This window comes from Plecotus auritus, assembly GCF_963455305.1.
Source record: "Plecotus auritus genome assembly, chromosome: 10".
Taxonomy (NCBI): Eukaryota; Metazoa; Chordata; class Mammalia; order Chiroptera; family Vespertilionidae; genus Plecotus; species Plecotus auritus.
In genome coordinates this window covers 32,662,016-32,678,770 of record NC_137785.1, presented here as the reverse complement: position 1 = coordinate 32,678,770, position 16,755 = coordinate 32,662,016, and the positions used below count along the sequence as shown (strand labels likewise).

Genomic DNA, 16,755 nt, shown 5'->3' with positions numbered 1-16,755 from the left:
CTGCAAGAGAGAGACAGAAAGTTACGTACAAGGGATCTCCCATTAGATTATCAAATGATTTCTCAACAGAAACACATCAGGACAGAAACGAATGGAAGGAAATTTACAAATTGATGCAAAGCAAGGGACTGAATCCAAGAGTACTCTATCCAGCAAGGCTATCATTCAAAATGGAAGGGGAAATAAGGAGCTTCACAGACCAAAAAAGGCTAAGGGAGTTTGTCACTACCAGGCCAGCAATGCAAGAAAAGCTAAAGGGACTGGTGTAAAAAGAAATAAAAAGGTAAGAAGGAACACAGGCACAAAAAATGAAAATGGCTACAAAGAAGCACCTATCAATAATAACTTTAAACATAAATGGACTAAATGCTCTAATCAAAAGACATTGAATGGCTGAATGGATAAAAAAAAAAAAAAACATAACCCATATATATGTTGTCTACAAGAGACGCACCTCAGAACAAGGGACTCACACAGACTGAAAGTGAAGGGATGGAAAAATATCTTTCAGGCAAATGGAAATGAAAAAAAAGCTGGGGTAGCAATACTTATATCTGACAAAATAGACCTCAAAGTGAAGGCCATAATAGGAGATAAGGAAGGCCACTTCATAATACTAAAGGGATTGATACAAAAAGAGGATATAACCCTGGTAAACATATATGCACCCAATGCAGGAGCACCCAAATACATAAAAATCTCCTGGAAGATATCAAGGGAGAGATCGAAAACAATACAATCATAGTAAGTGACTTTAATACCCCACTGACATCACTGGATAAATCCTCTAGACAATCAGCAATGACCGGTTAGGGCGAGCAAAGAAATATCAATCCTAAATGACTCGCTTAATCACATGGACTTAACTGACACCTTCAGAACATTTCACCCCAAAGCCATGGAATATACATTCTTCTCAAGTGCACATGGAACATTTTCAAAGATAGACCACATATTGGGTCACAGGCGAAGTCTCCCCAAATTCAAGAAGATTGAAATCATATCAAGCATCTTCTCAGACCACAATGGCATAATATTACAAATCAACTATAATAAAAACAATAAAAAAATTCAAACATTTGGAGGGTAAATAGCATGCTATTAAGCAATTATATGATTACCAAAGAGATCTAAGAAAAAAAATTCTGGAAACAAATGACAATGAAAACAAAACAATACAAAATCTGTGGGACACAGTGAAAGCAGTCCTGAGAGGGAAGTGCATAGCATTACAGGCCTACTTCAAAACACACACACACACACACACACACACACACACACACACACAAACAAACAAGAAAACCTGGTTATAAATTATCTAACTCTACAACCTAAAGAATTAGAGAGTAACAAGAAAAGCCCAGAGTGAGCAGAAGGAAGGAAATAATAAAGATTAGAGTGGAAATAAATGACATAGAGACTAAAAAAATAAAAATAAAAATAAAAATACAAAAGATCAATGAAACCAAGAGCTGGCTCTTTGAAAGGATAAACAAATTGATGAACTTCTAGCCAGGCTCAACAAGAAGCAAAGAGAGAGGACACAAATAAAATCAGAAATGAAAGGGGCGAAATAACAACAGACCCCACAGAAATACAAAGGATTGTTAAAACATACTATGAACAACTCTATTCCAACAAACTAGACAACCTGGAGGAAATGGACATATTCCTACAAAAATACAACCTTCCAAAACAATCAGGAAGAATCAATAGGCCAATAACTATGGAGGAAATTGAGGCAGTCATCAAAAAATGTCCAGCAAACAAAAGCCTGGGGCCAGATGGCTTCACAGGGGAGTTTTACCAAACATTTAAAGAAGAATTAAAAACTATCCTCCTCCGACGATTCCAAAAATTCAAGAGGAAGGAACACTTCCAAGCTCATTCTATGAAGCCAGCATTACCCTAATACTAAAACCAGATAAAGACAACGCAATGAAAGAGAAATAAAGGCCAATATCCCTCGTGAAATAGATGCCAAAATCCTCAACAAAATTCTAGTAAATCGAATCCAGCATTACATCAGAAAGATTATACACCACGACCAAGTAGGATTTATCCCGGGGATGCAAAGATGGTACAATATCTGCAAATCAATAAATGTGATACATCACATAAACAAATTGAAAGATAAAACTCACATAGTCATATAAATTGATGCAGAAAAAGCATTTGACAAAATCCAACACGCTTTCTTTATTAAAACCCTCAGCAAAATGGGAATAGAGGGATCATACCTCAACATAATAAAATCCTTATATGACAAACCCACAGCCAACATCATACTCAATGGACAAAAACTAAAACCATTTCACCTAAGAACAGGAATGAGACAGGGATGCCCACTTTAACCACTCCTGTTCGACATAGTACTGGAAGTGCTAGCCATAGCAATTAGACCAGAAGAAGATATAAAAGGTATCCAAATTGGAAAAGAAGACGTAAAACTGTCATTATTCCCAGATGACATGATACTGTACATAGAAAACCCTAAAGACTCCATCAAAAAATTATTAGACTTAATAAATGAATTCGGGGATATAGCAGGACACAAAATTAACACCAAGAAATCTATGGCATTTTTATACACCAATGGTGAACTTATAGAAAGAGAGATTTAAAAACAATCCCATTTACCACTGCACCAAAAAAATTAAGATACCTAGGAATAAACTTAACTAAGGAGGTAAAAGACCTGTACTTGGAAAACTATAGGGCATTGAAAAAAGAGATAGAGGAAGTCATAAACAGATGGAAGAACATACCGTGTTCATGGATTGGTAGAATCAATATCATTAAAATGTCCATACTACCCAAAGCTATCTATAGATTCAATGCACTCCCCATTAAAATACCAATGGCATATTTCACAGTCCTAGAACAAACTCTCCAAAAATTCATCTGGAATAAAAAAGACCCCGAATAGCTGCAGCATTCCTGAGAAAGAAGAACAAAGTGGAGAGATCTCAATACCAGATTTCAAGCTGTATTACAAAGCCATTTTTCTCTAAAGTGCCTGGTACTGGCACAGGAACAGACATATAGACCAATGGAATAGAATAGAGAACCCAGAAATCGGCCCAAACCACTACGCTCAATTAATATTTGACAAAGGAGGCATGAACATACAATGGAGTCAAGACAGTCTCTTCAATAAATGGTGTTGGGGAAATTGGACAGATACATGCAAAAAAATAAAACTAGACCACCAACTTACACCATACACAAAAATAAACTCAAAATGGATAAAGGACTTAAACATAAGACGGGAAACCATAAAAATATTAGAGGAATCCACAGGCAGCAAAATCTCAGACATATCCTGAAGCAATATCTTCACTGATACAGCTCCTAGGGCAATGGAAACTAAAGAGAAAAACTAATGGGACTACATCAAAATAAAAAGTTTCTGTACAGCAAAAGAAACTATCAACAAACAATAAGAAAGCCTGCTGCATGGGAGAACATATTTTCCAATGTTATCACCAATAAGGGTTTAATCTCCAACATTTACAGGGAACTCATACAACTTAACAAAAGGAAGATAACCCAATCAAAAAATGGGCAACGGACCTAAATAGGTACTTTTCGAAAGAGGACATAAAAAAGGCCAAGAGACATGAAAACATGTTCAAAGTCACTAATCATCTGAGAGATGCAAATCAAAAGAACAATGAGGTACCACCTCACACCTGTCAGAATGGCTATCATCAACAAATGACAAGTCCTGGAGAGGATGCGGAGAAAAAGGACCTCGTGAACTGCTGATGGGGATGTAGACTGGAGCAGGCACTATAGAGAACAGTATGGAGTTTCCTCAAAAAATTAAAAATGGAACTTCCATGTGACCCAGTAATCCCACTGCTAGGAATATATCCCAAGAAACAAGAAACACCAATCAGAAAGGATATATGCACCCCCATGTTCATAGCAGCACAATTTACCATAGCTAAGATTTGGAAACAGCCTAAGTGCCCATCAGCAGATGAGTGGATTAGAAAACTGTGGTACATCTGCACAATGGAATACTATGCTGCAGTAAAAAAAGAAAGAATTCTTACCTTTTGCAACAGCATGGATGGCACTGGAGAGCATTATGCTAAGCGAAATAAGCCAGAGAAAGATAAATATCACTTATTTGTGGAATATAATGAACAACATAAACTAATGAACAAAAACAGATTCAGAGACAGAGAAGCATTGATCAGACCATCAAACCTCAGAGGGAAGGTAGGGGAGGGTGGGGGTAAGGGGGCGAGATCAACCAAAGGACTTGTATGCATGCATATAAGCCTAACCAATGGACACAGACACCAGGTGGGTGAGGGCATGAGTGTGGGGGGTGGGGGGCAATAGGGGGATAAGGACATATATGTGATACCTTAATCAATAAAGAAAAATAAATAAAGACCTTAAAAAACAGTTCTTTGTACTGTTCTTTTAATGCCTCTGAAGATTTAAAATTTTTCAAAATAAACAATTGAAGAAAGTTTGCCTATTAGATGACACTATCATATGGAAGAGATAAATATGGGAGGGCACTGAGCTACTTGAGGATGTACCAAAAGACCCCACTGGAACAGAAAAACTAGGGAAATAGAAATAATTCCTTAATTTGTTTCTGTAAGAAAATTTTGCAGAAAAAGGATTGCAGAATATCTTGGTTGGGGTGGGGGGAAACAGTATCTCAGTAAGTAAGGCAGCAGATTTAACTTATTAAGAACATGACTTTCTGATGAATGACAGGTCATTCCATTCTCTTCTTGCTCTGAGGGAAGATTTCCTCCTCCAGAGATTGGGGTCAGAAGTCTGAAATGCCTCTTATGGGCTAAAATCAAGGCATTGGCAGAAGTGCATTCCTTCTGTAGGCTCTAGGGTAGAATCTATTTCCTTACTTTTTCCAGCTTCTATAAACTACTTCTATTCCTTGGCTCATGGCATCTTACTCTATCTTTAAAGCCCATCATTCCAACCTCTTTGCCTCTGATGCTCCTACCTTCTTCTTATAAGGACCTTTGTGATTACATTAGGCCATTCAGATATTACAGGATAATCTTCTCATCTCTAATGTGCCTTAATTTAATTAAGTCCATCTGCAAAGTCTCTTTCTGTCATGTAAAATAACATAGTCATTTATAGGTTCTGGGGATTAGGACTTGGACATCTTGAAGTGGGGGGCATTATTCTATCTACCACATTATCTTACTGGCATCATTTAATATATATATTTCTTTTTCTCCTTTAATTTGTTCATACAATGCATTTTGTCACTGGATTGCTTAAGGTTCTTCCAATGTTATGAAATATTTTGATGAAATTCATTGTACAAATTTTAAACTACATTGTTGAAATCAGACTCTTATTTGGAATTTTTGCATCAATAATTAACTACAAATGTTAAAGTTATTAAACAAGGACACCATTACATTTAGGTGGCTATACTGCCTTCAGTCCCTATATAAACAAACAAAAAACTAATCCAGAGTGAATGACTCAATTTGGAGAAAATAAAATTTAAAAACAACCAATCACAAACATCCAATTTAGCTTTCCAAAATAAGGCAAGTGCTTAAGCTATACCAACCAAATAATTTCCTTGTTTTGCTTCTGGGTCTTCTCTATAAAAATCTCTTCACTAGCTCCTGTTGGTGGAGCACTCTGCCTGATTCAAATCTATTTATCCTATCTAATAAAGAGGGAATATGCTATTTGACTGCCCCGCCCTCAAAGATGGTAGTGAGGAGGGAATATGTTAATTGACTGCCCTGCCCTCAAAGATGGCGGTGCCCACAGCCAATAAGGAGGGAATATGCTAATTGACTTCCACCCCCTCAAAGATGGCAGCGCCCACAGCCACAAGATAGCAGTGCCCAGTCCCCTCAGCCCTGCTGGGGCGGCAGGCATGTGGCACAGCCGGGCCCTCCCCCAGGCAGGTCCAGCCACTCTGCGTGCTGCTTCCGGAGTCCCCCAGTCCACTCAGCCCTTCAGCTGCCCAGGGTCAGCCCAAGGCACAGGGAAGACTCAGATGTCGGCTGCCCAGCCTCCCAGGGCTGCTCGAGGCCCAGGTAACCAGGGTCGGCCGAGGCTTATGCTGCCGGCAGTGGCAGCAGCAGAGATGTGATGTGGATGTTGCCTTCCCCTGATTGCCGGGTTGCCTCCCACCCCTGAAGGCTCCTGGACTGTGAGAGGGGGCAGGCCTGGCTGAGGGACACCCCCCTCCAGTGCATGAATTTTCATGCATGGGGCCTCTAGTGCTCAGATAAACTCTTGAAAATTGAAACATGCTTCAGTTTATCTTTTAATGCAAGACGGGTAATACTTTTCTTTTGGACTATTTTTATCAGATTTTATATTAGTTAGACAAAATTAATTATTGGAGGACTTTCTATCATTTCCTAGGATATGAATAAATTGCATAATCATTATGAGTTCAAAAAATAGCTAAAACTCAGCTGTATTCATCTGTATACTTTTCAATAGTACATATTTTAAGACATTTTAGTTTTATTATGGTTATTGTTCCATTCAGGTTTTCTATTTCTTACTAAAATTAATAACTTAAATTTTACTAGAAAATCTACAATTACCCCTACTGTGGTTATAGAGTTGCACATAATACCTAACAGCCTCAAATTTCTGTGAAATGCTGTGTGGTTTAACCTTTCTAATGTTTTTGTTTTGATTTAATTCTTTGTTTATCAATAATTCGTTTAATTGATCTCTTAGAACCAAATTGTGATTTTAAAAACCTGGTCCACTTTTTTGTTTTCTAGTACATCAGTTTTGGGTGTATACTTACTCATTTTATATTTAACTAAATTTAATAAGCAATGTTTCATAAGAAGGACATGATAATGCCCCAAATATGAGCATACTCGTAAAGTAAAAAGAATATCACAATTACACGTCCTAGAAATAAACTGTTGTTAACAAATGGTAGTGTAACTTTCCAGAGAGCTTATCAAGTGCCTTTCTATCTGTATTTATGCATTTATAAAACCTAAAAATAGTAGTTTTGTATTGGTACTCCATTATTTCCACTCTGGACCCAGGGTTGTCCTCTCAGTCCCTTCTCAGATTCCTGCACCCAGAGCTCAAGACGGCCTGCCTTCAGTCTGGGCACATCTCCAAATCCCAAGACCCGGACTAAATTTCCCGGATGCCTCCAGGGTGGACCCAGCCACTATCCCGCATCCCTGTAGCCTCGCCGCTCAATTTGTGCTGAAAAGCCTGGGCTGCAGTGTTATGGCGTTCCTGACTGAGGACTACCCTTCCCAGCGGCGCCCAAGTCCAGGGAAAAAATTCTCAGCTGAAAGTTGAGCACCCAGGCGATCAGGATTGTGGGTCTCCGAGGGCGGAATCGCCGAGGTCCGGACGACTCCTAGTTTTTGGCGTGGTGGAGAGTAGTCCTCTGCTGGCCCCGCGCTCAGAGCCCTGCTCCTTGTGGAGAGAACTCTGGACAGTCGGCTTCCCGGCTTTTAAATACAGTTTTTAGAGATCTCTGGGCATCTCCCAGTTTGGGGCGAAGACTGTTGCAGACGGGTTAACTTCTGGGTCTCAGGACATCCTGTGGAGGACCGCCCCGCCCTTTCCCAAGCTGTGGGCTACATATCTGAGAAGCCTTCAGGGTCCACAACCTGTTCTTAATCCTCTGCAGCCGTCTCGCGCTACCCAGACCTGTCGGGTCGCCCAGATCCTCGCAGGATGCTCAGGTGTACTGGGTGATCAGCACTGAGCTTCACTAAGGCTTGGGCTGCGACTCGGCGGAGAAGCCTTCTGAGCCCGCCGGGCCCTCGTTGGATTTCCCTCTGGGGGACTACATTTCCCTACGGCTTCGCGGCATATCCATTTACAGCCAGAGTTGGCTGACCTGTGGTGAATTTGAGGAAGCGCGCCACAAAGTAGTTCACTGGTAGTGGCGGATTCGATCAGACCGGAGCACAAGGCACCCGGGTAAGTAGACGTGAATGACTCCCGGGCGGGGCTGGGTGTCTGTGGGGTGTGTCCAGGCTGCATGCCCTCGCTGGAAAAAGGACGTCCGGGAGACCTGGGGCGCCGTGGCCGCGTGTCCTCCCTCCGGGTAGGGAGGTAGCGGCCGCGCGCGTGCACGGGGTGGACGTGGTTTCAGCTGGCGGTGTCAGGTGTTGCCTTGGCCGCAAGTACGTGCGACCCTTTCCCGACCTGTATCGCGAGCCGACTCCCCGCGCTGGGCTAGCAGTGCCTGTGGGAACACGCGGAGGGCACCATCCGAGCGGAGCTCTCTGTGGCCCTGGTGTGAGAATCCCATGTGGCCACGACTCCGTCTCTGCCTTTGGGGCCAGAACTGGGAAGGGCGCCCTCTTTGTCCATTCTTGATCAACGCTGGGAGTGTCCGCATTTGGATGGGTTCTGGGCGTCTACCCCAGACCCCGCCTGCATTTCCAGCCTTTGTATCTCCAATTACACTCTCCAGCCCAGCCGCTGCTGACAAACCGCCGCCATTTGCTCTCCAGCCCTGTGAATAGCTTTCGCCCGGGGGGCTGTTTCTGCTGTCCAGCTGGTTTGTAGAGCTTGGGCCTGGGAGCTCCTCCTACTTGTACTTTTTGTTCTTTCACCCTGGTCGCCAGGGATCTGGCCCCATATAGGTGCCCCCAGCCTAGGGGTGTGGGGATTCTGGCACATGGATCCACTTACGCTGTGTCTTGGAGCTACAGCTCTGGGCTCAGTATAATCTACGGGGCTTGGAAGAACCCCAAGTCAGGCTTTATGGAGGAAGGCAGCCACAGTCTAGGATACTCTCCCAGGACTCCCATCTGGACCCCTAAAGCCACTGTGCTTCTGTGATATGATGGAGAGGATGGTGGAAGTTGCAGGCTTCTTTGGCTTTGGGCCTCTTATTGCCTGGGTGGAGCAGGGATTTGTTTTAACTGGGCCTCCTCCAGGAACCTGGGAGAGACTGTTGTCTCCTAGTTTCCTAATCTCTTTGCACCTTTTTTCTTCTCTTAGAATCCAGAACAGGAGGAAAGAAGATCCGCTGTGGATCAAAAGTCATGGCAGCGGTAAGTTGTATGTGGCACTTTCTTCTTGGAAAGGGTTTCTTGGTTTTCAGAACACTATCCTATTTCAGGATTCTATCTAAGAGATTTACTCTAGTGCAGGGGTGGGCAAACTTTTTGACTCGAGGGCCACAATGGGTTCTTAAACTGGACAGGAGGGCCAGAACAAAAGCATGGATGGAGTGTTTGTGTAAACTAATATAAATTCAAAGTAAACATCATTACATAAAAGGGTACGGTCCTTTTTTATTATTATTTCAATAGTTTTATTCATTTCAAACATTTTAACAAGAAGAATGTAAACACTAATTATGATAATTTGAAACTTCAAAAAATGGAGGAATCATAGCACAATAACATACCTTATATTGAAGATGGCAAAGGCAAAATAAAATTGCCTAACAAAGGAAAGGTACAAAAGCCTTTCAAATTAAACTTAAATATAATAAAATAATTTAAAACTAAAACAAATAGAAAAGAACAAAATGTGTAAACAGTAAATTAAACATTTTCTTTAGTGCAACTTCCAAATTATGCCCGGGACGTAGATGTAGATGGCAGTGTAGACTGGGTTGAAAGGTTTTTGGTCTTTAAAACATCAACTTCAGTGGGAACAGGGTTGTTGGTCTCCTTTTTAGCTAATGCTCTGATACTGTGCTCTCCAGGGGCGTGTCTCCCTACATCACCATGATAACGTGTCTACGCATTCCCAGGGTGAGGTCGGGGGACGCGTCCGTGGGCATTACAAGGAGCCTCTGGAAGATTGAGAGGTTGTTCCTTCTACTGAATGGGGATATAAATCCGCCCACTCAGAAGAAGGAGCTGCTGCTGTGTTTCCAGACGTTGCCATGTTAACACTGCTGCTGGTGAAGGAGCGGAGGGGAGAGCAAGAGAACCCTCCACTCTTTCGGCTTCGCGGGCCGGATAGAACAGCCGAACGGGCCGGATCCGGCCCGCGGGCCATAGTTTGCCCACGGCTGCTCTAGTGATTTGGAGAAAAGGGAAGAGAGAAGGAAACCACGCTTATGGAGAATTTTCCTGAACCAGACAGAAGCCTAAACCAGAGCTCTGATCTAGAATTTTCACTCCCCTGGATTTTGTTCATTCCCATAGTCCAGGGGTGGGGAACCTTTTTTCTGCCAAGGGCCATTTGGGTATTTATAGCATCTTTTACAGGCCATACAGAATTATCAGCTTAGAAATTAGCCTGCTATATTTGGTCAAACATTTAATTAATTCACCCCTAATGCCTTGGCAGGGCCGGACCAAATGATTTCATGGGCCTTATATGGCCAGGGGCCTAACATTCCCCACCCCTGCAACAGTCCAAATGTGCCTCAGTGATTTGGCAGGGAAAAATTTATTTATTTATTTTTAATCCTCACCAAGGATATTTTTTCCATTGATTTGTAGGCAGAGTGAAAGGAAGGGAGGAAGGGGAGATAGGCAGACAGTCAGACAGACATCAACCCACTGTCTTGGCTTGAGCCCTGACTGGGGTGGGGGATTGAACCAGCAACTGAGGTACATGCCCTTGACCAGGAATGGAACTTGCAACACTTTTGTATGATGCTCTAACCACTGAGAAAAACTGTCCAGGGCAGCTTCCAAATTTGTAATAGCCTGGGATGCCTGCCTGCACTTTTCATTCTAGACATTTTTTTTCCCCAAGATAGAAATAACCTAATTGTTCTCTTTCTAATGACTGAGATAATATAGGATTCTTGCAAATATTTCAAAACTTAAGAAGCTTATTAAGAGTTTGTCATCCATGGTCCCACCATCTAGCGATAGTCACTGTTAATATTTTCAAATTCTTTTTTTAAAAGATTTTTTAAATACATTTTTATTGGTTTCAAAGAGAAAGGGAGAGTGAGAAAAACCAATGATGAGAGAGAATCATTGATCAGCTGCTTCCTGCATGCCCCACACTGGAATTGAGCCTGCAACCTAGGCTTGTGCCTGACCGGGAATCGAACCGTGACCTCCTGGTTCATAGGTTGACACTCAACAACTGAGTCACACCAGTTGGGTTCAAATTATTCTTATTATTTTTAGTCCTCACCAGAGAATATTTTTTCCTTTTTTTTGTTTTTGTTTTTGTGGTTTTTGTTTTTTTAAAGAGAGAGTGGAAGGGAGGCAGGAGGGGGAAAGAAAGAAAGAGACATTGATTGATTTTACTACCCGCCAGGGCCCTGACCTGGAATGGAACCTGCAACCCTTCAGTGTGCCCACCTATGCTCTAACAACTGAGCCACACTGGCCAGGGCTATTTTCAAATTATTTTGTCTGCACATATGTTTAGGTACGTAAATTTGTTTTCAGAATGGGATCATGTTACTGATAGAAGCAACTAACTTATTGTGTTGTCTTTAAGCCACTTTAAGTTTGAAATTCTTCATGTGTTATCTTATTGAATCCACATAACAACCCATAAGACATGTCTGACTATATTTCATTAATTCTATGATGCACTTTACTTTCACATCGTGATAGGTTTTACAATTTCTGGCAAGTCATAGTTTCATTGATGGCATTTTTTTTCCCTGATGCATAAATCAATAGCATCTCAGAATTGAAATACGCTAATATTTTAAGTTGAAAAATGAGGAATTAGATTCTGTTAAGTCACTTGTTCCAAAATTACATATTAAATGATATAACTAGGATTTCTAAATTGTCTACTGATTTCCTTTCCCCACTTGTCAAAGAGTATATTATCTTTCTTGGTTTATTTTAAATAAGTTAATATGTCAAGCATATTTCTCTTTATCATTTATAAGTTGTTTTAGAAATGTTTTTCCTAGTCGATCTATTTTTTGTTTGTGTTTTAAATTCAGAGTTTTTAAAAAATGTTTTCTTCCCTTTATGTTATGCCAAAAGTTTTTCCCTACTATAAAAATAGAAAAGTTATTCATATTTTCCTAAAGTACTTTTTTCTTTTGTTCATACATTTTAATCTTTAAGGTATCTGGTGTGAGATATGATAAAAAAATGTGGGCTGTCACATTCCTGATTTAGGGTGTTTAGGCTTTTTTCTATGATTAAACTATTTTAAAGAATGGCATACTATTTGTAGTATGTTCAGGTGTGTTGTTTTTTTTCCTAGATGTGTCTGAGTGTGGCTCTTCATTAATGTTGGCCAGTCAGTTCTGAAGAATTTCCTTTCTCTCTAAAGACTAAGAAATAATATTTGTTTTCTAGATTCATCTGTTTCTTCCTTCCTCTTTGACTTTTCTTCTGTATTCTGTGAGAACTTATCTTCCCATTCCCATCCTGGCTAGAACTTTCCTGTGATTCTTAGAAAAGGACTACATCCTCCCCATTCATTCTCAGTACATTTTGGTAAGGAAGGAACTCCAGCTCCCCTTGATCTTCAGCCTTTTATTGTCAATTTCTCCCTCTTTCCTTCTCCCCTCAGAGTGGTTATTGTTCTTTTTCTGTATTAATGTGAGGCTATCTATACTAATAAAAGGGTAATATGCTAATTAGACCGGGAGACCTTCCGGACAACCTTCTGGACAAAGCCATGGTGGCGGGGCCGAGGCAGAGGTGGTTAGGTGCGATCAGGCCGGCAGGGGAGGGCAGTTGGGGGCAAGCAGACCGGCAGTTGGCGAACAGGCCAGTGTGGGAGGGGGGGCGGGCAGTTGGAGGCAAGCAGGCCGGGGAGGAGGGGCAGTTGGGGGTGAGAAGGCCAGCAGGGGGGGCAGTTGGGGGCTATCAGGCCAGTGGGGGGTCGGGCAGTTGGGCGCGAGCAGGCCAGCAGTGGGGGGGGGGCAGTTGAGGGTGACCAGGCCGGCGGTGGGGGGGGGCAGTTGGGGGTGATCAGGCTGGCAAGGGGGGGCAGTTGGGGGCGAGAAGGCCAGCAGGAAGAGTGGTTAGGGGTGATCAGGCAGGCAGGCAGGTGAGCGGTTAGGAGCCAGCTGTCCCGGATTGCGAGAGGGATGTCCGACTGCCGGTTTAGGCCCAATCCCTGTGGGTCTCAGATTGGAGAGGGTGCAGGCTGGACTAAGGGACACTCCCCCCACCCCCCATGCACGAATTTCATGCACTAGGCCACTAGTCCTATATAATAAAAGCCCAGTGATTGAAACAGTGGAACAACCAGAGACCAGAACAACCACAGCCCCTCGCCCCAGCTGGTCCACCCCCCAGTGGGGACCCCCTCCACCCCGATCAGGCATGTGGCCAGCCTGCAAACCACCCACAGTCCCTCGCCCCGGCCAGCCCTGCCCCCCAGTGGGGACCCCCCCACCCCAATACGGGACCCCCATCAGGGCAGGTCGTCGGGCCCCCACCTGTACACTGGGCCTCTATCCTATATAATAAAAGGGTAATATGCAAATTGACCCTAATGGTGGAACAACCAGAACGACCGCTCGACCAGTCACTATGAGGCGCACTGACCACCTCTTGGTCCCTTTCCCTGGCCAGCAGGCTCTGATCACCCGATGGCAAATGGGGAACTGGGGGGTGAGTGGCGGGGGATGTGGGTGGTGCCAGGCCAAGGCCCCCGCCCTGCCAGTCACCCCACACACAGAGGGTGACCCATGGTGGGGGTGGGGCCGGCGAACGAGCGGGAATGGCCGACCTCTCAGTCCCTCCCCCTAGCCAGCAGGCTCCGATCACCTGATGGTGAACAGGGAACTGGGGATAAGTGGCAGCGGGGGGGGCGGGGGGGGGGAGGGGCTGGCTGCAAGTAGCCAGGGAAGATGGCCCTGATTACAGGCCAGGCCTAGGGACCTTCGCACAAATTTCTGTTATAAAAACAGCTGTCCTCTAGTACTGTTATAAAATGGTAGACTCTTACCCCATTTCTCCTACTTACTAGTTATGTGACCATGACCTTTCCCATAACTTCCTCTGCATAATGGTATGCTACAAGGTTTGGGGAATATGATGGTAATGGACATTCACCTCAATGTGGAGGTTCCCCAACTCCTACCTCCAGATCTTCCCAACATTCAATAGGTGCCAAATGTCATCGCTCTGTCTCCTTTGGGCTCTACAACCTCCCTCCATTGTCTGGCTGGTGCACAGGGCCGATCGGGGCCAGCAGCTTGGGGGAGGGACTGTGGGAGTGCACTGACCACCCAGGCGGCTGGGGATAGGGATAGCGGGAGGTTGGCTATGGGAGTGCACTGACCACCAAGGGGCAGCTCCTGTGTTTAGCGTCTGCCCCCTTGTGGTCAGTGAACATCATAGCGACTGGTCGGCCAGTCATTCGGTCACTTAGGTTCTTATATGTATGGACGAGAGGCCCAGTGCACAAATTTGTGCATGGGTGGGGTCCCTAGGCCTGGCCGGTGATGAGGGCTGATCAGGGCCAGGCCCATCGGGGCCTGCTGCCCAGAGAGAGGAATAGGGCATGGGAGGTTGGCCTCCAGCTCCAAGGAAGGAGCCAGCCCTTGGCCCCCCTGGGAAAGGGGCTGCATCTGCTGTCACCCATTCCCGGCTCACTGTCCCAGCCCGGGGCCTGAAGGGATAGAAGAGGAAACAATGGTCACCGGGCACAGAAGGAATGGATGCCGGAAACCGTCACCAGCTGACACCAGCACCCCACCACTGCGTGGTTCCCTGCCTCACCCCCTCCTCCTTCCCTCACCACAGCACTGCCACCACAGTGAGCGGGTGGCAGGCCAATTGGGGCCTGCCGGCCCGGGGCAGGGATGGGTACAGGAGGTTGGCCATCAGCCCCAAGGAGGGAGCTGACCTTCGGCCCCCCTGGGAAAGAGGCCACGATCACCACCTCCCACCCCCGGTTCCCCATCCCAGCCCAGGGCCGAAGGCCCCAGCGGGATTGGGAGAGGAGGCTACGGTTGCTGGGCCAGGCGCAGAAGGAATGGATGCTGGACGCCAACCCACCAGCCGACCGTGGGAGGTTGGCTGTGGGAGCACACTGACCACCAGGGGGCAGCTCCTGCATTGAGTGTCTGCCCCCTGATGGTCAGTGCGCATTATAGCGATTGGTAGACCAGTCATTCTTATCTTTAAGTCGTAATGGTTTCTTACACTTTCATATATATAGATGTACACTAAAAAGCACAGTAAATGTTTACTAGAGCACCAATCCTAGTATTGGAGTAAAGTGGTGAATGAGAGTATTTTTATTCCTGCCAGGGATGACCTGTCATCTAAGACTTATCTATCTTGGCCCCTTTGGACTTCTCCACCATCACTTCTAGACATATTCCTTTCCCAGAATCTCTCACCAGTTACCCCAGTTAATTTCCTACTTCTCAGACACACAGGATGCAATTAGTCTCCTTCTCTACCTTCAGCTTACTCTGTTCACTGTACTTTGGAATGTTGTTGAAATTGGTTTTGTTTATTGGAATCCTATTCCTTTTCTGAATCCCAATTAATCTTCTGCATGCTACGTGAAACTTTTACATACCCTTAACCTAATTAAGTCACTCATTTCCCATATCAAGATTCTTCTATTTGTAATAGGAGCTAATTTAACCTGGTTAAAACCCTTCACCTGTGAAAATAAGTCTAACCATCTAAGGATGTGATCCTTCTTTTCAGCCTTATCTCTCTCTGCTCCCTCTCTCACTCACCTCTAGTAGTTCCCAGAATACACAGTGCTATCTCTTGTCTTTGTTGCACAAGAGATACAAGAGAGGTGCTTATACCATACCACCATTTTCTCTGGGTTCTATGAAGCCTACTTGAGTCTCCTAATTATCCTCGGTGACTCTGATCACATTCCCTTATTCTGCATCTGTCATAGTTCTTATCACACTGTATTGTAACATTTTTAAAACTGCTTTTATTAAACTAGAGGCCTGGTGCATGAAATTTGTACACGGGGGTGGGGGGGGGGGTCCCCCTCAGCCCAGCCTGCACCCTGTCCAATCCAGGACTCTCGCGGGATGTCCAACAGCCAGTTTAGGCCTGATCCCCTAAACTGGCAGTCGGACACCCTCTCACAATCTGGGACCGCTGGCTCCTAACCGCTCACCTGCCTGCCTGCCTGATCACCCCTAACTGCTTCTGCCTGCCAGCCAAATGCCCCTAACTGCTCCCTGGCCGGCCTGATCACCCCTTAACTGCTCCCCTGCCGACCTGACTGCCCCCGAACTGCTCCCCTGCTGACCTGATCTCTCCCAAACTGCTGGCCTGATCGCCTCCCAACTGCTTTCCCCTGCTGGCCTGATTGCCTCCCTAACTACTCTCCCCTGCTGGCTGATTGCCCCCTAACTGCCCTCCCCTGTGAGCTTGATCGCCCCTAACTGCTTTCCCCTTCTGGCCTAATCACTCCTAACTGTCTCTGCCTCGGCCCGCACCGTGGCTTTGTCCGGAAGGATGTCCGGTCTAATTAGCATATTACCCTTTTATTAGTATAGATTGAATAGTAGAAAATGTATAAGGTATGATGAATGACATATCACCCATTTTAAGAAATAGAATGTTAATTATTGTTAAAAATAAAACAAAAAAATAAACATGTGCACCAGGAGTTAGTCCTATCCAGTGCCCTTCTCCACCCCCAGAGGTAACTGTTCTGAGTTTTATGTTTTCATTTCCTTGATTTTGTTTATAGTCTTAACTATATGTGTTTATTTTCATTTTAAAATTTGATGTAAATAAAATCATACTGTTTGAAATCTTCTGCAACTTTATTACTTGTCTCTCAATGTACATTGAGGAAGTTCATTCAGATTGTGAATTTATCCTACTGTATAGCCATTTATTGTATAAATATACATTT

At 44.3% G+C, this 16,755-nt stretch overlaps 1 protein-coding gene across 1 annotated transcript in view; it reads left to right on the top strand.

The window, feature by feature from the left end:
* Nucleotides 1-7,349: 7,349 nt before the first annotated feature.
* The window catches only part of LOC308235739 (uncharacterized protein), a 32,144-nt gene continuing 22,738 nt past the window's right edge, over nucleotides 7,350-16,755 (top strand). Inside the window, exons 1-2 of the mRNA XM_080644800.1 lie at nucleotides 7,350-7,956; nucleotides 8,989-9,041. Of these exons, the coding sequence (XP_080500926.1) occupies nucleotides 9,033-9,041 (9 nt within the window). The 5' untranslated portion in view covers nucleotides 7,350-7,956; nucleotides 8,989-9,032. The remainder of the gene's footprint in view (nucleotides 7,957-8,988; nucleotides 9,042-16,755) is intronic.